Consider the following 26,634-nt stretch of genomic DNA (forward strand, 5'->3'; position numbering starts at 1 on the left):
TAGACGGACCTTGGTTGCCAAAGTAATAGCCATTCCATATCCCATCATGAATTTAACACACCAATTTTCCAACTTCTTTTGATCAGCGTTAAGGTTTTCTCAGTCTTTCTAATATGACAGTGCTTCTGTGAATAACTTTATACATTATTTCGAATGTAAGTTCTTTGATTCATGAATGGGACTCTCTGTAGGTAACTTCCTAGATGTAGTATGTACACCTGTGAGTTTGATAGATGTTGCCAAATTGCTCTCCATCGGGTGGTAGGCTACACTTTAGTATTTCCTTGCAGGTGCCTCCTTCCCTTAGTACCAGAATGTCAGCTGTCACTGTGCTGTCTCTAGCTGTCCTTCCCCTTTCCTCACTTTATTAATTCTAAATATGTTGTGAACTTAGAAACAAATAATCAAACTGATAGAAGTGTGTGGTTCAGAGTCAAGGCCAGAGCCCTGTAAAGTACTCATTCATTTGTTCAGCAAGTGTTTACTGAACACTTACTAACTATGCTCACCGTTCTAGGCGTTAGGAAGTATGTTCTGCATCATGAATTTCAGGTGATAAAAAAAGACAGTAAACAAATGTTCAAATAAGTGACTTCTAGATAAATGAAGTGTTATTGGACTTTAGTTTTGTTTTAAAGACGAATGGAACCCCACACACCAGTGTACTGCATCCTTAAATTATGGTTCATCTCCATTGGTAGCCCACTTGCTTTCTATTTGACTGGGGAGGAGACAGCGACAGAACAGGAACTGGGATCTCCTCTTTTAAAGAGTGATGAACAGACAGTTGTTGGTGGAATTATTTAAAAAAGAACTGTGAACGTAAACAGTGCTAAGAAGCACAGAGCAGTGTATTCCCACATCTGAGTTTTGGCTCGAGATCTACCATGGGCTGACCACAGAAAAGTCATTTAAGTTCTCTGGACTCAATTTTCTATTAAGTGCAGGTAACGGTAGAGAAAGAGGTGCCTTCCTCCAGATGATGAGGGGAACCTCGGCTGACTTTCATTTCTCACCACCCTCTACCCCTCACTACAGTCTGCATGATATTAACCAGCTGCCCTGTCTGTAGCCAGATTGGTTGGAAAGTGGCTGGGTTCAGCAGGTTTTCTCTAGTACTCCATGTCCCAGAGTTTTAATATGCTAACACGCTGCACTTTGAATCATCAAGAGAAGAATGTAGCATGTGGCATATTTTTTGTTGGACCTCAGAGGATCTTTTCTATATGACTGGTATTCCTTGGGACACAGGTTAAGGAAAAACTGAACTAGATTATCTGTTGTTCAGTTGCTTTGTTGTGTCTGACTCTTTGAGACCCCATGGACTGCAGCATGCCAGGCTTCCCTGTCCTTCACCATCTCCCAGAGTTTGCTCAAACTCATGTCCATTGAGTCAGTGATGCCATCCAACTGTCTTGTCCTCTATCATCTGCTTCTCCTCCTGCCTTCAGTCTTTCCCAGCATCAGGGTCTTTTCTAATGAGTCAGGTATTCGCATCAGGTGGCCAAAGTATTGGAGCTTCAACATCATATTCAGGGTTGACTTCCTTTAAGATGGACTGGTTTGATCTCCTTGCTGTCCAAGGGACTCTCAAGAGTCTTCTCCAGCACCACAGTTCGAAAACTTCAGTTCTTTGGCACTCAGTCTATTTTATCTGTACCCATTCTTGTTATTCTAAGATTATGTTCTCATCCATTTTACTCTGATCCATTTTCCTCCTTTAACAAAAACTAAAATCCTCACCAACCAGTAATGCTGAAGAAGCCGAAGTTGAACAGTTCTGTGAAGACCTATAAGAACTTTTAGAACTAACACCCAAAAAAGATGTCCTTTTCATTATAGGGGACTGGAATGCAAAAGTAGGAAATCAAGAAACACCTGGAGTAACAGGCAAATTTGGCCTTGGAGCACGAAATGAAGCAGGGCAAAGGCTAATAGAGTTTTACCAAGAGAACACACTGGTCATAGCAAACACCCTCCTCCAACAACACAAGAGAAGACTCTACACATGGACATCACCAGATGGTCAACACCGAAATCAGATTGATTATATTCTTTGCAGCCACAGATGGAGAAGCTGTATATAGTTAGCAAAAACAAGACCAGGAGCTGACTGTGGATCAGGTCATGAACTCCTTATTGCCAAATTCAGACTTAAATTGAAGAAAGTAGGGAAAACCACTAGACCATTCAGATATGACCTGAATCAAATCCCTTATGATTATACAGTGGAAGTAAGAAATAGATTTAAGGGACTAGATCTGATAGGTAGAGTGCCTGATGAACTATGGACAGAGGTTCGTGACATTGTACAGGAGACAGGGAACAAGACCATCCACATGAAAAAGAAATGCAAAAAAGCAAAATGGCTGTCTGAGCAGGCCTTACAAATAGCTGTGAAAAGAAGAGAAGCGAAAAGCAAAGGAGAAAAGGAAAGATATAAGCATCTGAATGCAGAGTTCCAAAGAGTAGCAAGGAGTGATAAGAAAGCCTTCCTCAGCAATCAATGTGAAGAAATAGAGGAAAACAACAGAATAGGAAAAACAAGAGATCTCTTCAAGAAAATTAGAGATTCCAAGGGAACATTTCATGCAAACATGGGCTCGATAAAGGACAGAAATGGTATGGACCTAACAGAGGCAGAAAATATTAAGAAGAGGTGGCAAGAATACACAGAAGAACTGTACAAAAAAGATCTTCACGACTAAGATAATCATGATGGCGTGATCACTCACCTGGAGCCAGACATCTTGAAATGTGAAGTCAAGTGGGCCTTAGAAAGCATCACTATGAACAAAGCTAGTGGAGGTGATGGAATTCCAATTGCGCTATTTCAAATCCTGAAAGATGATGCTGTGAAAGTGCTGCTCTCAATATGTCAGCAGATTTGGAAAACTCAGCAGTGGCCACAGGACTGGAAAAGGTCAGTTTTCATTCCAATCCCAAAGAAAGGCAATGCCAAAGAATGCTCAAACTACCACACAATTGCACTCATCTCACACGCTAGTAAAGTCATGCTCAAAATTCTCCAAGCCAGGCTTCAGCAATATGTGAACCGTGAACCCCCAGATGTTCAAGCAGGTTTTAGAAAAGGCAGAGGAACCAGAGATCAAATTGCCAACATCTGCTGGATCATGGAGAAAGCAAGAGAGTTCCAGAAAAACATCTATTTCTGCTTCATTGACTATGCCAAAGCCTTTGACTGTGTGGATCACAATAAACTGTGGAACATTCTGAAAGAGATGGGAATCCCAGACCGCCTGACCTGCCTCTTGAGAAACCTGTATGCAGGTCAGGAAGCAACAGTTAGAACTGAACATGGAACAACAGACTGGTTCCAAATAGGAAAAGGAGTTCGTCAAGGCTATATATTGTCACCCTGCTTATTTAACTTATAGGCAGAGTATATCATGAGGAACGCTGGGCTAGAAGAAACACAAGCTGGAATCAAGATTGCCGGGAGAAATATCAATAACCTCAGATATGCAGATAGCACCACCCTTATGGCAGAAAGTGAAGAGGAACTCAAAGGCCTCTTGATGAAAGTGAAAGAAGAGAGTGAAAAGGTTGGCTTGAAGCTCAACATTCAGAAAACAAAGATCATGGCATCTGGTCCCATCACTTCATGGGAAATAGATGGAGAAACAGTGGAAATAGTGTCAGACTTTATTTTTTTGGGCTCCAAAATCACTGCAGATGCTGATTGTAGCCATGAAATTAAAAGACGCTTACTCCTTGGAAGGAAAGTTATGACCAACCTAGATAGCAGATTAAAAAGCAGAGACATTACTTTGCCAACCAAGGTCCATCTAGTCAAGACTATGGTTTTTCCCGTGGTCATGTATAGATGTGAGAGTTGGACTGTGAAGAAAGCTGAGCACCGAAGAATTGATGCTTTTGAAGTGTGGTGCTGGAGAAGACTCTTGAGAGTCCCTTGGACTGCAAGGAGATCCAACCAGTCCATTCTAAAGGAGATCAGTCCTGGGTGTTCATTGGAAGGACTGATGCTAAAACTGAAACTGCAATACTTTGGCCACCTCATGGGACGAGTTGACTCACTGGAAAAGACTCTGATGCTGGGAGGGATTGGGGGCGGGAGGAGACCGGGGATGACAGAGAATGAGATGGCTGGATGGCATCACTGACTCAATGGACATGAGTTTGAGTGAATTCCGGGAGTTGGTGATGGACAGGGAGGCCTGGCGTGCTGTGATTCATGGGGTCGCAAAGAGTTGGTCACGACTGAGCGACTGAACTGAACTGACTGACTGAAAATTCTCACCACCACCACCACATCATTCTCCTCCTCTCCAAATTGCTATCATTGGTCACCACATTGCGTTTGCCCCATCACATTATTACTCAGAACTGTTTTTGTGGGGGAACATACCAGGACACCATTTCAGAACCTCTCAGAATTACAGAAACCTGAATGACATTTGAGAATTTTTATTTTCAGAGGTACCTGTCACCAGCATAACAAAAGATGTATTATACTAAAATCTGTTAGCTTGTTAAAATCAAGTGACAAATATGCTTATTTATAAATACATATGTGTATCTAGCAGATTTGTCTTTACTGATTTATGGATAATTATAACCTGAACTGTGCTGTTTTCTCCAACTCCTCCTGAGTATGAGATGGGGAGGAGACCTGCTTCTACCTGGCCCTGCTCCTCCTCACCTCTCTCAGATCATGTTGACTGCAGGTGTGTAGAGAAAAAGTGTTAGTCGCTCAGCCATGTCCGACTTTTTGCGACCCCATGGACTGTAGCCTACCAGGTCTCCTCTATCCGTGGGAATTTCCAGGTGAAGAGAGAACCAGTTCACAAACTGCAACAAAACCAGTCACAGAAGGAAGTTCTTACAGCTTAAGCTATTCTAAAGTTAAATTATCTATGAAAAGAAACTGGTGTATTAATATTAATTAGTTAATATTAATACTAATATCATTAATAAATATTGTTTAGTAAGCTACTAACAGGCCAATAGGTTGGAAAAACGAACTGTCAACCCTGTAAAAATTGCTTCTAATCTAACTGGAGTAGGATCATGGAAAAGAATGCCAACCTAAGCCATTCATTTTTTTTTTTTAAAGTAAGGAATACTGGGCTTATCCTTTTGTACCTATGAGCTGAGTTTTCATATCAGAAACAGCACTCGGGTTTTTGATGTTTTTCGTAATTTGGTAGGCAAGAAGTAGGACAGTAGCTCTTGGCTCTTAAGTAGAATATATTTAGTGTTCCCTTATAGCTCGTGAAATGGTTCTATTAACGAGAAAGAAACTTTCTCTCACATAAACTTCGTCACTTAAGAATATCATTGGCTTCCTTCCATAAGTAACTATATATTTTTAGAAAAGCTTTTTAATTACAGTTGAATTTGAAAGTAGAGTGCTTATACCAGAATAGAGGATATTTTCGAACTTCGATCACTGTATCCCCACCGATTTCCTATTTTGCAAAAATAGCATTTCATATACAATTTTGACTCCTCTCCCAAATTCCGTCACCCATGTAAGTGGTTGGTTCTCAAAAAATGAGCGTGTGCTTTGCAGCCAAAAACAACTCAGCATGGCAGGGCTTTATTTGTTCACATTCTCAGGCAGCCGGGGTCATAGTATACTCTGTATTTGCCATACTATCTAGTAACTTCGGGAAACAGGCCTTAGACTTTCTTGAGACTAGCTCTGTTTTTGTTTCTAGTGATTTCAGTGTATGATGCTGATGTCAGTAGCTGCCATCCCATTTGTCTCACTGCTTTTACTGTCTCTGTAGAAGGCTTTTTTTTTCCCCACTCGGGCTTAAGTACCACCTGAAGAGAGAAGCCTTTTAAGGCCTGGGAGACTGGCCAGTGCCCTTTGTCCTTCTGTTCACCTACTAAAAGGTAGCATTGTTAACCTAATTCAGCAGGGCCCTGGCTCAGTATAAACACTGCTCAATAGAGCCAGAAAGACTAATTGAATTGTACAATACATCATTCTTCAGCAACAGTTTCAAGTGGATTGTACTTCATTTTCCAAAACACCATCCGTTTTTTCCTCATTTAAAAATTTTAAATATAGCAAATATTTAACCATTATAAACAAAACATTTGAACCCGGTTCTATCTTTCCCTGCTGGACGGTGAGCTATGTGAGGGCAGGAACCTGCCCATTGTGGTCTCCTCTGAGTGGCCAGACACCTGCTCTGGTGTCTGCCATGGATGTACCTGTGTCTCCAGACCTCAAAATGAGGCATTATTTAGCCCTGTCAGCTGCTCTTTCCAGTCTGATCACACAGTCCAGGGTTTTGGCTGATTCTCGGTGCTGCTCTGTGAGCACCAGCTGCAGAGACTGTTATCTTCTCTGACTCTTTAACTCTGCAGGATCCCAAAGGACCACGCAACAGAACAGGCACCTCAAAAATAATTGCTTCTATGGGGAAAATGACTTTTATTAGAAAAAAGCATTGATGCTTTTATTTTGCACCTCTATAATTACATATGAGCTTTATAATAAAGAACATGGTAATAGTGAATTTCATAAACACGTGTTTTAATCAACATATAATAACCATACGTTTAGTTACTGGGCTTCCCTAGTAACTCAGCTAGTAAAGAATCCGCCTGCAATGCAGGAGACCCTGGTTTGATTCCTGGGTCGGGAAGATCCACTGGAGAAGGGATGGGCTACCCACTCCAGTATTCTTGAGCTTCTCTGGTGGCTCAACTGGTAAAGAATCCACCTGCAATGCAGGAGACCTGGGTTTGATCCCTGGGTTGGGAAAATTCTTTGGAGAAGGGAAAGGCTACCCACTGCAGTATTCTAGCCTGGAGAATTCCATGGACTGTAAAGTCCATGGGGTTGCAAAGCGTCGGACACAACTGAGCGACTTTCACTTTAACTTAGTTCGCACATGTACAGATTGATTGAGTTCATGGTTGTATCTGCTTGTTGTCCTGTCCTTACCCACCTAGTGCATTTCTATCTTTCTAGACGTTGAGCCAGTGTCACCTTTGCCAGGCCTGCCCTGGCTTCTAGCTCCCTTCTCCCCAGCATGGTTGACGTCTCCCTCCTTCAAGCTCCCAGTGGACTTCATCCATGTTCCGTTTTGGTGGATGACTGGCTATGTGCTACATGTATATTTTTGTTTTAATTATTGGTCTGTTTTACTCAACAGTGAATCCCAGGAGGTTAGGGAGCATATCTGTTTATTATTCATCAATACTCTTCTAGAGTGGGAACAGTGGATTTTGAGTTTTGTTGATGAGCAAAGTTGTTTGTTCTGTTTATGCTGAATTCCAGCCTTACTCCCAGTAATAGAGAGGTTCCAGTGGAAACTTTGTGGAGAGGTCCATGTCCTCGTATCAGTGAATTGGTATGTAAAGACTCCCCCAAACCACCCATGGGTCATGCATTAGTTAAGCTATAGCTCAGGTGCATTTTGTTTTTTCTATTTATCTCTACTGACAAATAACATTTTAAAATCAGCTTTCATACTCTTGATGTTTACTGCCAGAAGTGGTTATAGAGTTGGCTGCATCTATTAGCTAGAGTCAGCCCAAGTCCATGAGCGTGTGCTAAGTTGCTTCAGTCGTTTCCTGCTCTGCGATCCCATGGATTGTAGCCCGCCAGGCTCCTCTGTCCATGGGATTCTCCAGGCAAGAATACTGGAGTGGGTTGCCATGCCCAACTCCAGGGGATCTTCCCAGCCCAGGGATGGAGCCACCGGTCTCCTATGCCTCCTGCATTGGCAGGTGGATTCTTTACCAATAGTGCCACCTGGGAAGCCCCCAGACCAAGTCTGCTGCTGCTGAGTCACTTCAGTCGTATCCGACTCTGTGTGACCCCATAGACGAAAGCCCACCCGGCTCCCCCGTCCCTGGGATTCTCCAGGCAAGAACACTGGAGTGGGTTGCCATTTCCTTCTCCAATGTGTGAAAGTGAAAGTGAAGTCGCTCAGTCGTGTCCGACCCTTAGCGACCCCATGGACTGCAGCCTACCAGGCTCCTCCATCCATGGGATTTTCTAGGCAAGAGTACTGGAGTGGCAGACCAAGTCTAGACCTGTACTAATAAAAGCAACTCTTTTCTGCTCACTAAAGTGTACGTTTGAGCTTGTTTTCTATGCACATTGTTCTGCATATAATATCCTTTTTTCCCCCTTTTTGGGAGATATTCCTTTCCATGTACATGGTTTACCTATCTTTTTAACTACTTTATAAAAATACTATCGAATATATGTATATATATATATATATACGCATATAGTTTTAGTTTTTAAAATCAGCATTGCTGGTAAAAGAGTCTTAATGAATTATTTTTTAAACTTTTTATTTTGAAATAATTATAGATTCATAGGAAGTTATATAGATAATATAATATAGAAGGGTCTTGTGTATCTTTGCCCACTGGGTGTATCTTAAATAACTGTAATACAATATTTTTTTAAAAAAACAACAGGAAATTGACATTGGTATACTGAGTCTGTATAGTTCTTTGTCATTTTATCACATGTGTGAAAGTGTTAGTCACTCAGTTGTGTCCAACTGCTTGCAACCCCATGGACTGTGGCCCACCAGGCTCCTCTGTCCATGGGATTCTCCAGGGAATCACACAATCAAAAAACAGAGTTAATATATGTTGTAATTCCTTTGAATGCCCAGGTTGCTTTTACCAATTGAGTTTCTTGGGAGAGAGAAAGAAAAGCCATATTTTATACTTAGTTGCACTTTGGGCTTTTTCATTTGGCTATGTTCAGAAAATGATGTCATTTTGGTATTTAAGCTATGGTTCCCGGCTGGAGGTGTGGAGAGCCGGGTGAAGGGCCAGCGCTGATGGAGGAAGTTTCTCTCGTAGGTGTCTAAGCAGGCCAAAGAGTTCCTGGAGTACGTGTACGAGGAGCCCCTGATCGACATCCAGCAGCAGAACCCCATGCTGTACGGACACGCCGAGCCGCTGGCCACCGTGGTGCGGCTGCGGCAGCGGCTGAAGTCACTACGAGCGTATTTGTTCAGCTGCCGGGCGGCGGTGGCCGAGGATCTGCGCCGCAGGTGAGAGTCATGAATGTCAGACAGCTCCGGTTTGTTTTTCTTTCCCGCCCCGGGAGGGTGGTTAGATGATCTCCGAGGGCCTTTACAACGCGGAGTGGCTGGAATTCTGTGGTTCTCCCTCAGGGCTCATCTCTGACTTTTTCCTCTGAGGGCCTCTGTCTGGTTGAGCCAAGCACAATGAAAATAATATCTCAGCGGAACTGCAGGCTTTTAACCAATGCACCGAGTTCCCACGACGGTGAAGACCTCTCTCTACCTATAGGTTAACTTGAGATAATATTCATGGACTTGTCGTGTCTTATAGTTTCTCCAATTCCAGTTCTTGTTATCGTCAGTGAAAATAAGCATGTTTGAAATATTTCATAGCTCAAAAACATTTTTTTTCAATGAGAAATTAGTAAGTGGTTATTCAAATCTTATTTTACAGACAGAAACAGACTTGGTAAGTGATACAGGCCATAGAGTTGGAATTAAAATACATTAAAAAAAAGAAAAACAACCCACTATAAAAAGGCTCAGGATTCTGCCTTTTCATGTTATCATTGGCATAGGCTGCTTTTCCATAGGTTGGTTATGTCCAAGTTTATGGAACACACAAGTCCATACCAAGTTCAGATCCTTAACATAAAATTGAAGTTAAAAAATGTGCCTGCTCTCATCAAATTCCTTCTTTTACAGTTAGGTTTTACTGGCATTTAAATTCTCACCCTTGGTATACACTAACTAGCTTATACTTGAAATAATTGTTGTTGATGTTCATAAGTACCTAAACATATCTTTAAATTTTTTTTAATGGCAACTTGAAGGCATACATTAATCATGGATTTTGGAGGCAAGCATATGTGAATAAGAAGCTTCAGAAAGTGATCGTTTGCTATTTAAAATCCAATTAATATCCTAAGAACCCCAGGCCTCTGAAAAAGATGTTTTGAAAATAACTAAATGTAGATAGTAAAGGATATGTAGACAAACTCTCATAACAATAATAATGAAAAGGCAGCTGCCGTAGAGCAAAATACTTCATAGTGGGAGTCATTCTTTTACCTAGTTGTTTTTCAGAAAACACTAGAAAGTAGTCAAGATTTACTCTTGTAAAGTCTAGGCAAATCTTAATTTTAAAAGATCGGGGCTTTGCCTGAAAGGCAATAAAATTATGTGTTTCCAACAAATTTACCAACCAAACTAGATACAAGATTTTTGGCGTTCAAAGAATGTTTGTTCTATTACTCTCAGTACCTTTTGGCTTTGCTCAGAGCTGGTTTTTCTTTGTGCTTTTATTTTTGAATAATGTTAAAATCTACACATGGAAATCTTGTTGGATACCTTTATGATACAATGTTTTGCTTTGGTTAAATATGCCAAATCTGGGCATACATTTAGAAATTAAATAGGAGATCCTGTCTTTATATGGATGACTAAGCATACCTATGCTGTTCCAGCAGTTTGGTGGCTTACCACCATGTACTACTACGCCTTATGGCCAGACCACCAGGAAAGGAATGGAAGTTCTAGAGAGAAGGCAGTCCTGGGGCTGTGAGAGTGAAAATAGGAGTCTTTTTTCCCCCTTCATTTCTCTTTCCGGGACTTGTTCATGACCATTATTCAGTGTAGTGCCTGGAAGATGGTGCATGTTTAGTAAGTCCTGAATGGATGGATGTAAGGAGGGATGGGTGATGGATAGATGTCTGTTACAGTGTCACTTTAGACCACTGAGCCATGGCTGGTAGCCCAATTCGGAGGAAGGAGTCATCTTCAGATTCTTTTTTTCTTACTTCCCTGTCAGTTAGCACAGTGTTTGAACCTTCTGAAACCTTCAGAAATTGTTGTTGAATAAATGAACAGTCCAAACCAGCACAAAAAAGATTTGGTTGATTCTGTTTCTGGGACAGCTCTCAAATGTTACCTTTGCTTTTCACTTCCAATGCAGTCCCCTGGTTCAGTCTCAGGACCATGAAAGTGTCCGTCTAACTAGTCCTTCACACTTGGGTTTCTTTCCTCTCCAACTGAACCTTCACATCAGACAAATTATTAAAGTGCAAGTATGGAATTAAAGATCTGTCCCAGTCTAACCCAGTATTTTGTTCTGCTCTCTCAAACACAAATAAGTATTTAATTCTTCCCTCAGTACATTCTGTTGTGGGAATTAAATGGGTTTTTACAATTGAAGGGCTTACAGTAGTGCCTGTACACAGTAAATAATACTATTATTATTAATACTGCTTTCTTACCCTAGATTGTTCTTGTCTCTAGCTTTAAAAATCTTTGTTAAAAGAATCCACTTAAAAGCCACCCCTGATGCTCTCTGTAACTGGAATCGGGCCCCTTCTCCTGCTACTCACTGTGTCCGGAGAGGGGTGAGCAAGAGGAAGTGGGTTGGAGAGCTAGTCTGGCACAGGGCCTGTGGTTTCTGGGTATGCGGTGCATACTTATCTGTGCATTTGTTGCATAAAAATGGGTGGAGCAGGAGGCTCCCTAAGACTTCCTAAGAGCAAAAAATAAGATGATGATTCCTACAGAGCCCTCGAAGAGGTGCTATAATTTTGTTGTTGTTGTCTTAGCTTCTGTATATTTATATAATCTCTGAGGTTACCAAGCTGTCCAGCCTGGCACAGAGAAAAGTACACCAGTAACAAGCAGTACTCATAGCTTTGGGAGGGGGGTGGTTTTGGGGGGAGTTAAGAAAGTTTTTGGATTTATTTTAAAATATGACTGTTTAGTGAAATATGTCTAAGGTTTTCTGTGATGTCCATCCTTCTTACAGCTGGCCCATGCTTATTTATTCTGCCTTCTTCAGTGTCAATAAAAACAACCATTTAACAGAGGGGAATTGCCCACCTCATGCTAAAATGCCTGTCACCAGAAGCCATCTCTTACCTGCCTTTCACTTTTATACGGAATGACTTTTTAAAACCAAAATCAGTCAACAGTACCTTTAGCGACAATCAGCTTGTTCAAAATCAGGATACCGAAGGTTTCCTTTGTTTCACCTGGGGTTCCACCTCTAGAGTGGGGGGTGGGGGGGGGCAGAATTTAGACAGTGAGAAGGACCTGCTGGGCACAAGCCATATAGATCCTTGATAGAAATTAAAAGAGGGAGGAGTTGATGAGCAACAAGGGAACCAAAATAGAGCAAGAGAATCCAGTTCTTATCTAGTCGTAAAAGGCATTCTCTCCCAGCCTGGGTTTTTACCTCCATATAAAAGTTGCCATTAATCTCCAGCAAGTAGGCCCAACATGCTGAAGACCTGTCAGCGCCATATAAACAGAATAAAGCAAACTGTTAATATTGCTGTCGTGAGGAACCTGGAAACAGACTGATTAATCGTATGGGCACTAGACCGCCAGGGAGCCAACTTTGGTCGTCGCCTTATTAGGGAAGTCGCAGTTGGCTTTTAGGCCTGTCATTACAGTGACCGTCCGGTTTTTATCCTCACTGTTTTTGTTATTGTTGTTAAACAAACGCCTTGTTCTTGAACCCGAACTGCAAATCTTGACTGGCAGGGGTGATTAGTTTAGAAAAAGTCAGTGTCTTCCACGAAGTCTAAAATGTTTATAGTGCTGACAATTCACGGCCTCTGAAGACTCCCAGATGGCGACCCTGCTGGATCAGTTCAAGGTCTAGTTAACTTTTCACTAGAAGAATTATTTACAGTGTCCACATGTGGAGGTGCGTGAAGTACTCTGTGGAAAATCTTCGCACTGTCAGGATATATCCGGATGAGCAGCCATTAAGGACGTGTTCAGGAGAGACCCCAGGAAAAGCTGGGAAGGGCCTCTGGCCTGCACGCCCCGCTGAACACAGCAACGGTGGGATCCACGTGTAAATCAGAAGTGATAAGGGGCCACCTCGGGGCCAGGTTTGCCCTCAGACATGTTTTGTTTGGCCTTTCAGGGATGGCTCACCAGGTTTTAAAGTTGCAAAATAGTAGCAAATGTCGGACCAACTCAATAGACATGAATTTGTGCAAACTCTGGGAGATAGGGAAGAACAGTGAAAGCTAGTGTGCTGCGATCCATGGGGTCGCAAAGAGTGGAACATGACTTAGAGACTGAACAACAACAGCAAAAGCGAACATTTAAATAATTAGGCCTTTTCATGCTCACACAAAATAAAGCTCTCTGGTTTCTCTTAGGAAATCAGAAGCTCTGAGTACACAAGGCTTCCCTCATCCCTGGATGTAGCAATCAGCTTTATGTATTAGACTCTCCACTTTGCCGTAGTCTCTGCCTCCTGTTATCTCCCCAAACCCACTGACAGTTGGTACATAATACGTTGCTGCCCTGCGTTTCTCATCCGCAGTCCATTTCACTTATTTGTGATGATGAGATAACCATGATTTTATCAGTTGAAAAGTACTTTGCCATAAATATACTCTTTGGTCTTGACAACAGCCCTTCAAGTAGGTAAGACATGGTGTTTAGGAAGAATGGAAGGAACTCTGACTCTGAGATGCTGTGTGACTTGCCTGAGGTGACAGAGCTGGCAAGGAGCAGAGAGCCTTGGAACCGGGCTTTCCGATGCGCAAATTGCTGCTGCTTTCCCAGGGGCATTTATTGGTGGTGGTGATGTCCAAAAGTTTCTAGACGCTTCAGAGGAAGGAACACCTTTTATTTCTCCTGACGGCTTTCATTGAGGTTGTCTAGGAGAGTGTGAAGGCAGTGAGGTGGCAGACAGTAATGTCTCTTGTGTGGAAAGGTGCAATTGCCGTACTCACTGCCAGCGCTGGGCTTGGAGAGCAAGGCATGACTATTGGCTTAGCGCTAATGAACACATTTTCCTCTAATGAACACATTTTCCATGTTTACCAGACCTTTCTGTTGTAAAGACCTGTAAATGTAGAGGTGTCTATAGGGTTATCTTATCCATGTCTAAAATAGATATTACGATCTCTTTCTCACCATCGTTTCATAAAAGAACATAATAATGCAAAAAAAAAAAAAGGTGAACAGCAATCAAACAGCTTTTTAAAGTCAGATAGGTTTAAAATTCAATCTATTATTCTTTTTTTGGTCTCATTTTGCGTTGGATTGCTGAAAAACATTGCCAGAGCAATACCAGTTGTTTGGACTAGCTTTTCAGAAATCCTGAATTAAGTCATATTTTCTCTTCTGAGTGCTGAAGTGAAATTATACAGTCCAAAGAAAGATATTACAGAAATCAATTGGTGGATGCCTGAGTGTTTCTCATTCTCTATTATTAACAGATGGTTGGGATTTTGGTTGCCTGGTGAATCCAAAGTTCCTATTGTGATAAATATTTAAAAACTAGTCTCTCTAACACTACTTGAGGCCAATAGGCAATATTATGCCTGCCTTCCCAGTTACTTAGAGCACAATTGTGATGGTTCTGGGGGAACAGGTAATCCTACTTGTTTGTTAAGTTTAGTTCTTGGCTTAGACCATTCTAAACAATTTGACAGCTCAACTTAGGAATCTTTGTGAATGAAAGTGTTAGTTGCCCAGTCGTATCTGACTCTTTGTGACTCCATGGGCTGCAGCCCACCAGGTTCCTCTGTCCATGGAATTCTCCAGGCAAGAATACTGGAGTGGGTAGCCATTCCCTTCCCCAGGGGATCTTCCCGACCCAGGGATCAAACCTGGGTCTTCAGCATTGCAGGCAGATTCTTTTCTGTCTGAGCCACCAGGAATCTCTAGACAATACCAAATGTGATTCTTCTACCTTGTAAGTCACCTTTTGCTGTTTTCAGTCTCACGTTTTATTTGAAATTATATCCAGAATTAGTTCTCACTGAAATACCAGCTTTATTGAACAGTGAGAAATTTCTATCATAAAAACTGGCATTTTTATTATCTTTGTCTAGCCTCCTGAGTGCCAGAAAAATATGAGTGAATGTGTATGTGTGTCTATCCTGTCAGACTGTCCTTGCCTCCTCTTCCTTCAAGCAAAATTTAGCAGCTTGCTCAGCTCTCAGAAATAGTCCCCAGAAATGGCATTTAATATACCAAGTTTCCTTTCCCACTTCTTTGCTCCTTACCCCCAGGGAAAGCTGTCTGTCTGACTACTGAGTTCATGAGGCAGGAAGCTAAGTCCAAAGGCTGAAACATCCTTTGGGTGTCCACTAGCATCTCAAACTTAATATGGTCAAAACTGAGCCAGTAGCCCCTCCCCAACTCCTGTGGCAAACTGCTCCTGCTGTAAGGCCCCCCATTCGCCTTACTGGCACCTTCACCCATCCAGTTGTTCAGGCCAAACACCTTTCTCTCAGTTCTGAATCCAACCTGTCAGCAAAGCATATCAGTGTCACCTTCAAAATATATCCACTCAAATTGAATCATCATAAAACCATCACTTCCCCTGCTACCCCCTGGGTCCGAGCCACTGTCACTGTCCCCTGGATTATCGCGGTAACTGGTCTCCCCTTTCAGTCTGCTCTTAAGACTACAGTTAATGTGAACACTAGATGATATCACCTCCAACTCAGGCTACCTGATGGCTTCACCTCTCTTCACCCAAGTAAAGGCCGAGGACGAATATGGCTGGTTCCCCAACCCCTCTCTGCCCTCATCTCCCGATATGTGCCCCCTCCTTTACTCTGTTCCAGCCAGACCAGCCTTGTTTAGTCCTTGAGCACAGCACGCAGGCTCCCACGTGAGTTTCTGTGCTTGTTTTCCTCTTCCCCAAGTAACTGCATAGCTGGCTTCCTTATCTCCCTTAGATCTGTGTGCAGTCATCATGTTCATGAGGCATCCTTGACCACTTTATGTGAAATTGCACCCAGTGCCCTCCCGAACACACACACTTCACCTTTTTAGTCTTTGCTTATTACCACATAATGTAGTATTTTATATTGTCTGTCTCCCTCTCTGGTGCCACACATATGGCTGTGGAGGTCATGCTTTTCTCAGACTGTATAGCCATGCCCAGAGACCCTGTGCTCTCCACACTAGATGTAAGCTAGGAAAAGTCATGGCTTTTTATCTGTTTTGCAGTCTTAGGCCCTGCTGTATCTTCAGAGCCTTGAACCATACTGTGTGTGTGTGACTGCATGTGTTAGTCACCCAGTCGTGTCTGGCTCTTTGTGATCCCATGAACTATAGCCTGCCAGGCTCCTCTGTCCATGGAATTTTTCAGGCAAGAATACTGGAGTGGGTTGTCATTTCCTACTCCAGGTGATCTTCCCAACCCAGGGATTAAACCCAAGTCTGCTGCTTGGCAGGTGGATTCTTTACCACTGAGCCAAGGCTTCCCAGGTGGTGCCAGTGGCAAAAATTCTGCCTGCCAATGCAGGAGATGCCAGAGACTTGGGTTCAATCCCTGGGTCAGGAAGATCCCTTGGGGAAGGAAATGGCTACCCACTCCAGTATTCTTGCTTAGAAAATTCCATGGACAGAGGATCCTAGTGGGCTAGAGTCCATGGGGTCGTAAAGAGTTGGACATGAATTAGCGACTAAAACCACCAACAACCACCACTGTACATACTACTTTTAACCCAATCATTTTGCTTAGTATATTGTGAACATCTTTTTTATGCCAGTAAATATTTGTCTAAAGCATAATGAATCACTGAGTAAAAATGGTATTTTGATGCATGAACATTCTGATGCACCCTCGATCTTAGAAGAAGTATGTGAGGATATTATTCAGTGTACCCAACAAAAGATTGCGTGAGCTGAAAGAGATCATTTCATAGCAACAACTAGTCATCTCCCTACCTCCCAGTAAGTCAGGCATATTAGGTAGAGGGATTATCTGTTACAGAGAGAGAAGATCGCATGTTCTTGTGACTTGAATACACTTAATGTCTCCTCTGGCAGCCTCGTTCTTAAAACACAGTCTGCACAGACTTGACATGTCTCTGAACTGCAAATGAGGAGTGTCTATAGCCAAAATCTAAGATCTAAATGTGCAACCGATCATTAGCCAAAATCTGGTTAATACCGAATGTTAGAAGGATGAGCCCATTTTAGCCACGATATTATCACTAAATTAGTCTCATTAAAGACCAGAGATTATTAGCACTTCAGATGTATAGATAACACTTCTTTAAGCCCAGTAAACGAACACAGCTCTTTATGTTCTCTGTAAGATTTAATATTGGCTAGACTTTGTGGCTAGTTTTTGAGTTAGCTAGTTAAAAGTGTCTTTGGGGCTTTCCTCTTAACAGATTAGCTATATGAATCTATCAAGACTCAAAATCTACTAAAACACAAAATGTTATTTTGATAGCAGCCATTCTATGGCTGTTTTTGAAAGCAGCCATTCTCAGTCTCCTTCAGGAACTCCTTTTCCCTTGAATGACTCGAAGAACCAAGGTTTTCAAGTCAGCAAAGCGCCTCGTCTCCTGAGCCCCTTCCCTCCCCTCGTTTTTCTCCAGAGATCTCATTCAGCAAATCATATATATGTGCTAGTATCAGCTCTCTAAAAAGGAGCTACAGACTGTCTACAAACCATCATTCAAAACTAAAGCATTAATAAACTTTGAGACAGGAGCTCTGGCAAGTTACATACTACTTTTACTATAACGTACACAGAACTTTTTATTTATCGAGAAATCCATAGCAAATTAAAAGTGATTTTGTCTTATTCTGAGATTAAATGAAATCTGTAGATTATCAAAAATCATTTTCTAAGAGATGACAAAAAAATAAAACTCATGGCATAAAAAGTGTTATATTCTGGGAATCGTGGCATATCATAGGAATTTGAGCTAGGATCTATAATGTGATATAATCTGTCACTTTTAAAATCAGACCCCAGATTAATAGCAACCCAAATTACTTCCCAAGTATTTCTACTCCAGGCTTTAGATCAAAGAAACTTAGGCACAGTTTCTGAATGAACAGGAAAAAGAGACCCTTTTTTCCCATACCTGTCTGCCAAGATATAATATCTGATGCAGTGTTGCTACTTTTTCAACCAGTGTGATTAGCAAAATGAAGTATCTAGAGAAATGATTGAAGCTTGTTTCTTCCACATGGATGGCTATCACAATATCTGCCTTTGATTTAAAATTGTTCTTCCATTAGCTGGGAGCATGGCTAGACATGAGAGTCCTGTCCATATCCAGTCTAATGTAACTATTTCAGGAAACATTTGTAGCTCATATCAAGAATACCAAATTGCATCTCCCTGGGGATATTTCTCCATGCTTTTTGCTGATGTCAGTGTGGGTACGTGTGCCCTCCAAAGGAAAAATACTGCAACCCTTTCCATTCCATACAAATTACCTCACCTGGAGCACTGACTCTTGGAAAACACAGTAATACTTCATGAATGAATGGTTTTCCTTTCCAAATTACTCCTTATGCACTTCTACAGATAATCTTCCTTTAGATCCTTAAGGTTTAGAATCAAAATTGGAGATTTTCCCTTGGTGGTGTCTTTTTTATTGTGTGTATCTGTGTGTGTGTGTGAGAGAGAGAGAGAGAGAGAATGATGGAGAGACAGCAGGGATACATGTGGAAGAAGGGAGGGAGATGAGTCTGTTTTTTAACTATTTATTTTTTAAATATCTGTTTATTTGGCTGCTGTGGGTCTTAGTTGTGGCATGTGGAATCTACTTCCTTGACTGGGGCTCAAACCCAGGCCCTTATATTGGGAGAGTGAACTCTTAGCCATTGGACCACCAGGGAAGTTCTAACGTATTTATTTTTAACTGCAGGATAATTGTCTTACACTATTGTGTTGGTTTCTGCCATATAGCAACATGAATCAACCACAGCTGTAGGTATTTCCCCTCCCTCTTGGGCCTCCTACCCACCTGCCACCCCATCCCACGCCTCTAGGTTGTCATAGAGCACCAGTTTTGAGCTCCCTGCATTATACAGTAAATTTTCACTGGCTGTCTAATTTTATATATGGTAATGAATATGTTTCAGTGCTGCTGTCTCCATTCATCTCCCCTGCTCCTTCCCCTCACCCTGTGTGAGATGAGTCTTTAAAGCATATCTGTTCCATGTGTTAAGATATTTTCATTTTAATCATTGGGCTTTTAATGCCATTTATGCAGCTCAAAGAACTGAGCGTTAGGGATATGGCGATATTACTAAATCTATCAAATCCTGCAAAGGGTGTGCCTACTTCAGGGCCTGACTTAGTCCCTTTTCTTTCATGAGCTTCAGTGCTCGATGGAAACTGAGTTTAAGCCCTCAGAAATTAGTCAGGTTAAATGAGTCTTGATGTATTTGACTCAGTGTCCTGGTACAAAATAGAAGAGGACTCCCTATTTGTTTTATATGGACTCCTGTCTTTGATTTCATAGGCCATTATTTCTGCATTTTTAACCCCAAGTGCCACCTATATAATATAAGAGATCTGAATCATTCATGACCTTTTTTCCCTTTTAATCTTTTCTCACTTTTCTCATTGGAACAATCTGTAAATGAAGCCTGACTTACCTGCTCAGTATGTCAGGAAATTCTAAAGGTGATAAAATAGAAGTAGTTGGCATGAAAAACAGTTGGGCTGGTTGGTTTTCATGATCCTTCAGCAGGTTTCTTCATTGTCCTTTGGTATCAGAGAACTTGACGGTGCCACCTGCCAGCAATGCAGTTTTCCCTCAATCAGTGAGTGAGGCGTGGACTTGACTCTCCTTATGATGTTTGTCCTCTGGCTCTGATGTCAGGACATTTACGTTGGCATGAGCAGGGCTGTCCTTATGGTTAGCTTGCTGGTGAAATGCTGTCTGATGTGATGATGACTAGGCTTGCAGTACAGCAAGATCACTTTGCACAGAAAACCCTAAACACAGCTTCCTCACCAGAAACCAAAGGCAGCACCCTCCTGCAGCAAAGAGGCCGTTTACCAAAGCACTGTCAAGTCAGACAACCTTCAGTTGATTTGTAGCTTTCCGTTCCTATTATGTTGAAGTCTGGAGGGAACATTGGGGAAATTAGTAAGTATGTTTTACATAAAGTCTTAGTAGAAACTTGAAGCATTTCAGTGAAGCAAAGAGCGTGTGTATGTACATGCACCTTCACACATGGCAAACGTTTATTTGGAAGAGCTCCTGGTGGGGTCCATGTCCCATTTCCTCTAGGCCTTTCGAGGCTCAGGCTGTGTCGTTTTTCCCACTCTTCTAACTGTCGCTTCTGATTCTGCGCTGGCTTCTTCAGTATAGCACGTGAATATGCCCAAGTGGCTTCCATCTCTAAGAAAAGAATCCTTTCTTAGTCCTGCATCCTTCTGTAGCTATGGCCCAGTTTCTCTTCTTTAAAGTGAGTTTCTTAAAAGAGTAATCCACAGTCCTTCGCCCCTCTGCAGCCTGCTGTCCTTCTTCCTCCCAAGGTCACTAATGAATTCCATTTTGCCAAATCCAGCAGGCACTTTTCAGGCCTCGTGAGTGTCTTTCCTGGGTTATTTGACCTCTCCAGGCCTCTGATGCCGTTGACCCTCTTTGTCCTTAAAATTCTCTCCTCCTTTAGCTTCCTGGATGTTGGCTCTTCTGCCTTTTCTCCTGTCAGACTGCTCCTTTGCAGCTTTCTTCCTGCAGCTGTTCTTGCAATAGTGCTGCTTTGCCGGGAGCCAGTCTTTCCTGTGGCTCTAGTGTGTGCTGTCCTGGGTTGTCCCTCATTTTCATGTCTTCACCTGTAGGCACACAGCTCTCCTCTCTGGATATGTGGGTGACTCCACCTGGACATTCCACAGACCGTTCCAGACCTCTTCCCCGACAACTGAGCTCCCTTTCTCCTCATGGGCAACTCCTCTTCCTTATTCCCTGTGTCAGTGAATGGAATTTCCATTTACCATGAGCAGTGCAGGGCTCCTTCCTGGCTTCCATTTCCTATTAGTCTTCATGGCACGTGGATGGTGTTGCAGAAACCTGTTTGTGGTAGGCTCTCTTTCTCTTCAACCCAAGGGCAACCATCTAAATTCTGTTCAGGCTCCCATCATTTCTCAGCTAGTTTACCCCCAAAATTGTCCCATCTCTTTAATCTCTTTCCCTTTCTGCTGTCAATGAACTTTTATAGGCACAAACAATGAGTTTGCACAAACCCCAGGAGATAGTGAAGGACAGGGAAGGCTGGCGTGCTACAGTGCATGGGGTCGGACACAACTTAGCAACAACAACAACAACACAGGCACAAATCTAATGCTGTCTTTCTCTTGCTTGAGGCACTCCTGTGGCACTCATCTCTTTGGGGGTAGACTGTTCTCCAGGCATCAAAGCTCTCTCATGTCTGGCTGCACACTTTCCAAGCGTACACCTTGCAGTACCCTGGTTCCCAGCATGGGCACATACATACATGTACACATATAGAGCTTGTTCCCTGAAAGAATTAGGCTTGTCCTGGCCTCTCTGCTCTTACCCACACTGCCCCCTGTACCTGCCCCCGCTACCCCACCCTTCCACTCCTTCATGTGGATTCTGACGTGTTGGTTCTGAGGCTTTTCCTGAACAGGCATCCTGCAGGCTCCCTCACCCATGCACTCCATGCTGGAGCTGGAGTTACTCGCTTACTTGTCTGTTTATCTCACTTTTTTGTAGGTATTCAGTTCAGTTCAGTTCAGTCCCTCAGTCGTGTCTGACTCTTTGCGACCCCATGAATCAGCATGCCAGGCCTCCCTGTCCATCACCAATTTCCGGAGTTCACTCAAACCCATGTCCATCGAGTCAGTGATGCCATCCAACTATCTCACTCTCTGTCATCCCCTTCTCCTCCCACCCCCAATCTTTCCCAGCATCAGAGTCTTTTCCAGTGAGTCAACTCGTCGCATGAGGTGGCCAAAGTATTGCAGTTTCAGCTTTAGCATCAGTCCTTCCAATGAACACCCAGGACTGATTTCCTGTAGGATGGACTGGTTGGATCTCCTTGCAGTCCAAGGGACTCTCAAGAGTCTTCTCCAACACCACAGTTCAAAAGCATCAATTCTTCGGCGATCAGCTTTCTTCACCGTCCAACTCTCACATCCATACATAGGTATTAGGGGGGAAAAAACTATGTCTTCTCCAAATTTCCTGTCCCATGTGTACCCAGCACCTGCCTATTACAGTGAAAATGTGTGTTGATTTTAGATTCTTCACCATGGTGTCAAGTCACAGAGGTCATAGGACTGAACTTCATTTGTATTGAATTCCTGCGCCATATGGTGATCACAAGTTGTTTTCTGACCAAAAAACTTCAATAACCGTTCATTCTTTATTAAGCACATGAATAGTAAAATTATAAAATCAGTGCTGCCATGGCTGTCAAGGAGGTGCCAAACTTTGCCTTCCACACGTGAGTGGCTTCCCTGGCTCTCCCTGAAGTGGCTGTGTCCCCTGCAGAGCCGCGTGATACTCCCCAAGCACACTTCGGGCCTGCGACTTCTCCACCAGCTCTTCCATAACTTACCCTTGGCAGGCCCCACTTGTTCCGTCCATTCCCTGAAGAGCTCCTGTCAGCCGGGCCACCTTGTACACCGAAGCCACCACGGGGGGAAGCCCTTGGCATCCCCCAAACAGGAAGTGGCCCTTGCTTTTTCTGGGCTTGGCTTTCATGTCTTTATTTGCCCTGCACTTCCCCCGTGGACATCAGCCTAAAGAAAATATTCCAAGAAAGACAAACACTGTGTGATATCACTTATGTGTGGAATCTAAAAAATACAGCAAGCTAGTGAATATAGCAAAGAAGCAGCAGACCTGAAGATATAGGGAACCAACTCGTGGTTACCAGTTCGGGAGCGGGGCAACAGTATAGGGTGGGAGAATGAGAGGTACAAACAATCAGATGTAAGATAGGCTCCAGGATGTACAAGATGGGGAATATTGCCAGGATTTTGCTATAACTGTATTGTTCCAATTTTAGTATATGTGCCGCCAAAGCGAGCACTGCAGTAACTGTAAATGGAAGGTAACCTTTACAAACTGAATAAAAATTTTAAAAAGAAGATATTCTGAGAGTGTCTTACCAATTCAGTCTGCCTTAAAGACAAGGGCAATAAGAAAAAGGAACAAGCTGATGGGGTTATCTGAGCCCGCCTTTTGAAACCCTTCTCCCCTCTAGGCAGAAAAGCAAGTCCCTCCCTTTAGATAAATCTTATTTCTTCTTTTATTTACATTAAAAAGTGTTTATTTACATTAAAGAGACACATTTTAATGCCATGCTGTCTTCCCTCTCAGGAAATTTATTCTCATATTTGACTTCAATGCTTTCTTGATATAATTTCCATCCTCATGGAGAAGAAAAGCTGACTGGCATTATCTGTGTTAAAAGTCTGTATTTTTTATGGCCACGACTAAATCTCTTGGACACAACATCTCCTCCAAACACAATTTGCTTAGTTCCTTTTCCTTTTCTGTGTATATTGCATTTTCCATTTGTGTCATTAGGACTGAACTCTTGTAAATTATTAGTATTAGACGCTGAAGAGTGCCAAAGAGGAGACAGCAAATACGGTGCTTCTGGAAGGGCTGAGAATTTCTTCCAGAGGGAAAGAGAAAATATATATGTGAAATATATTTACACACAGAATACATCGCTGAGTTTAGCTGTATACAAATCATGGTAAAGGAGTATGAGAGATGACTGTGCCCAAAGTTGGTTAGTTATTGTGAGAAGAATGAGCAGCGTTTGGAGGCAGTGAGGACCCACCTAGAGTGGAGAAAGTAGAAATCCTCTTTGTTGCTCATCAACTGTGTTCATTGAACATATCCATCTCCAGCCCTTAGCACAACACCTGGCTCATTTTAGGCCCTCAGTAATGTTTGTTGACTGGATCACCGACGGACTGTAGTACTCCAGTAAGGGTAAACCGGTGTGATTCCACTTGTAAATTTGTAATTCATTCTTACATCCTGTATACTCTCAGTTGTGGAAGTTCAAGGACTTTAGAGAAGAACTTTAAGCAGCAAAACATTAACGATATGCTGCCCTGCTGGGGTTCATTTCAGTCACCGTCCTTCTAACGTTTTCCCCAGCTGACCTTCATGTGTTCAAACCAACAGAAGAGGCAGGAGCTCACCTTGAAATGATTTTCCAGCCTACTTGTTCAGTTCACTCTGTCTCTTTTTCTCAGCTGGCACATTGCTTTCATTCTATTTAAGGGACTTCATTACGAAGCAGTTGCCTCTGAAAAAGATAATTCCTCCTATTCAGCCACACTCAAACATCCTTTGTCCCATATTAGATGACCATATTCTGCTGCCCTAGTGACCCCACAGAAAGACTGCCTCCTAGGTTTGCTTCTCTGCGTATATGTTTGGGTCTCAACTTTCAAGTGTTTATATATGTTTAAAAGTATCTAAATGTAATCTTGTATTTTGGATTCGGCCCTTGAGGAGACAAAGGACAGTAGTGAAACAATTGGTGAAATCTGAATACGTTCTAATTTACATAATTGTTCATTTCTTCATTTTATCAGTGAACCACGGTTCATGGTTGTGTAAGATTAGGGGAAGCCGGGTAATGGGTATAAGGGCACAGACATTTCACAAAGGGAGGATGTATTGGGAAATCAAATACATGTGAACATCCTGGTTCTTTTCAAAGCAGTTTTTCAAGCATGAGAAAAATTGCAGACTAGCAGAGTGTACTTCAGACACTTCTAGGCTTTGTAAGATAAACAAAATAAACCAACCCCTGTTCATACCAAGCCTCCTCTTCGGTTTCCTCCAAGGTCCGTTCCCCCCATTCCCAAAGCTTCTGTGCTGATGTCAGAAGTGCCCCTGGCTCTCCCACGTCTCTCCACCCCGCATCCCCGAGGGCCACACTTGCTGTTCCCCGCACAAGCACTTGCTGGTCAGCACAGATAAGTCTCAACGCTTTATCCCGTCCCCCAGCAGCCTGCCCTGTGTTGGCCAGTCACGTCACCATCCTGACATCCCAGCCAGGTATTTCAGAATCACCTGCAGTTCCTTTCTCCTTTTTCACCCACTCCAAGTGTTGTCAGTCCTCCCAAAGGGTCTCTTGTGTCTGCACTCACCCATTTCCTTTCCCCTTGTGGTTACCCTAGGCCACAGGCACCTGGTCAGGACTGTCCCTGCCTGCAGTCTTGCCACCCTCCCCACTGCCTTCAGGAAGTGGGCATGACCCAGCACATCAGTGTCAGTTTCCTTCTTTTAAAAAATAACAATTGGTCTATATTGCTGCTGGCCTAAACAGTAATAAACACCTACCCGGAAGAGAGATGTATTATACAACTAAATTAAACAGTCAGTTCATACCCACCTCTCTCATTCTTCCATCCTTATCTCCAGGAAAGGAGAGGAAGCGCAGGCCTTTGGAGTCAGAAAGTCCTGGCCTTGAAGCCCAACTCCATGACCCTGGAAAAATTAGTCTTTGCCTCTGAGCCTCAGTTTCCTTTTATGTAAAATGGAGGTGGTACCTACCACGTGGGGCTGCTGTGAGAACTAAAATGAGATGTTTATCGAGGGCCACACCCAAAGCAGGCTCTTCTAATTGTTAACCCTGTAGGGGCCATGAGGAACAGGCCTCTTGACAATCTCTGTACCCTATGTGTGTGAATTGAAAATAGAAGTTGGTCATGTCTCATGGGCCCTCTTGGGCCCATGGTCTGCCTTCTACAACAGGGGCTTCTCAGTAGGAAAGCTTCATCCCACATGGAGGGACTGAGCACTTTCCCTACACCCTTCCCATCTGGGCGGGGACTGTGTGCAGCTTCCTGTCACATCTGCAGCCCCGAACCATTACAGCTGAAGGGATCCCAGCCTCAGGAAGTGAATTCTATTCTTCAGAGTACAAGGACCATGTCACTCACTGGTCTGTTCTCACTCTGTGGATGAAACAGGGATTTTCAGCAGAATTCTTCAGAATCGATCATTCTTCCCAGGAGAGAGCCAAACTATTAATACAAAATGCCTATCAGGGGCCTCCCTGCCGGGGGACTTTTTCTCATTGGTTGAATGTCCTTTCTTCGGTGGCCTAGTACAGTAGCTGGCACATATCTGTGCTTAATCAGAATCAAATGGATAGAAAGATGAATGGGAGGATGAAGGATTTAATCTCTAGGATTTGTCCAGTAATGCACACTTAATTGAAAGACTGAATAATGAATTCCCCAATGAGCTAGGTATTAGACCAGTGGTTCTAAACCTTGGCTGCTTTAATCACCAGGAGAGTTTTTGTTTTAAGACTGTTTTCTGGGTTCTACTGATTCTTATGCCCTACTATTTTCTAAAAACTCCCAAGTAATTCTAATAGACACCCAAGGTGGGCACCTACCACGCTGGACCAATCTAAAAGTATGTACCCCATTCATAGCTCTTACATCCAGTCACTATGTTGTAATTAACAGTTTATGATCTTCCCCTCACTTGACTTTATGCTCCTTGATCTCTGATACTGGGACTGTCTCGTTCATAACTGTCTTCCAGTGCCTGGCACAGTGCTTGGCATATAGTAGATCGTCATAAATGTTCGTTAAGTTGATGGTTTCTTTCATTTGGGTGGTTCCTTGCAATTTTCTGGAAAAGAGTTTGATGCTAGGAGGTATTGGGGGTGGGAGGAGACGGGGACGACAGAGAATGAGATGGCTGAATGGCATCACCGACTCGATGGACATGAATTTGCGTGAACTCCGGGAGTTGGTGATGGACAGGGAGGCCTGGCATGCTGTGATTTATGGGGTCACAAAGAGTCGGAAACGACTGAGCGACTGAACTGAACTGATGCAATTTTCTTGTATACTAAGGCAAAGACA

At 42.8% G+C, this 26,634-nt stretch overlaps 1 protein-coding gene and 1 long non-coding RNA gene across 4 annotated transcripts in view; one reads left to right on the forward strand and one right to left on the reverse strand.

Annotated features, from left to right (window-relative positions):
• The window catches only part of PLEKHM3 (pleckstrin homology domain containing M3), a 218,623-nt gene that overhangs the window by 89,426 nt on the left and 102,563 nt on the right, over window positions 1–26,634 (forward strand). For all 3 annotated transcript variants that reach the window (XM_088827991.1, XM_055397162.2, XM_088827983.1), the window contains exon 5: window positions 8,839–9,032. In XM_088827991.1, coding sequence (XP_088684117.1) covers window positions 8,839–9,032 — 194 coding nt within the window. The remainder of the gene's footprint in view (window positions 1–8,838; window positions 9,033–26,634) is intronic.
• LOC148778520 (uncharacterized) lies at window positions 22,405–24,904 on the reverse strand. The gene is made up of 3 exons (XR_016035307.1): window positions 24,821–24,904; window positions 23,938–24,044; window positions 22,405–22,512 (listed from the first exon to the last, which is right to left on the reverse strand). It is a non-coding gene; the product is annotated as an uncharacterized LOC148778520 (long non-coding RNA).

The sequence above is a fragment of the Moschus berezovskii genome, chromosome 2, assembly GCF_049115385.1.
Source record: "Moschus berezovskii isolate FMDL1 chromosome 2, NW_MosBer_1.0, whole genome shotgun sequence".
NCBI lineage: Eukaryota > Metazoa > Chordata > Mammalia > Artiodactyla > Moschidae > Moschus > Moschus berezovskii.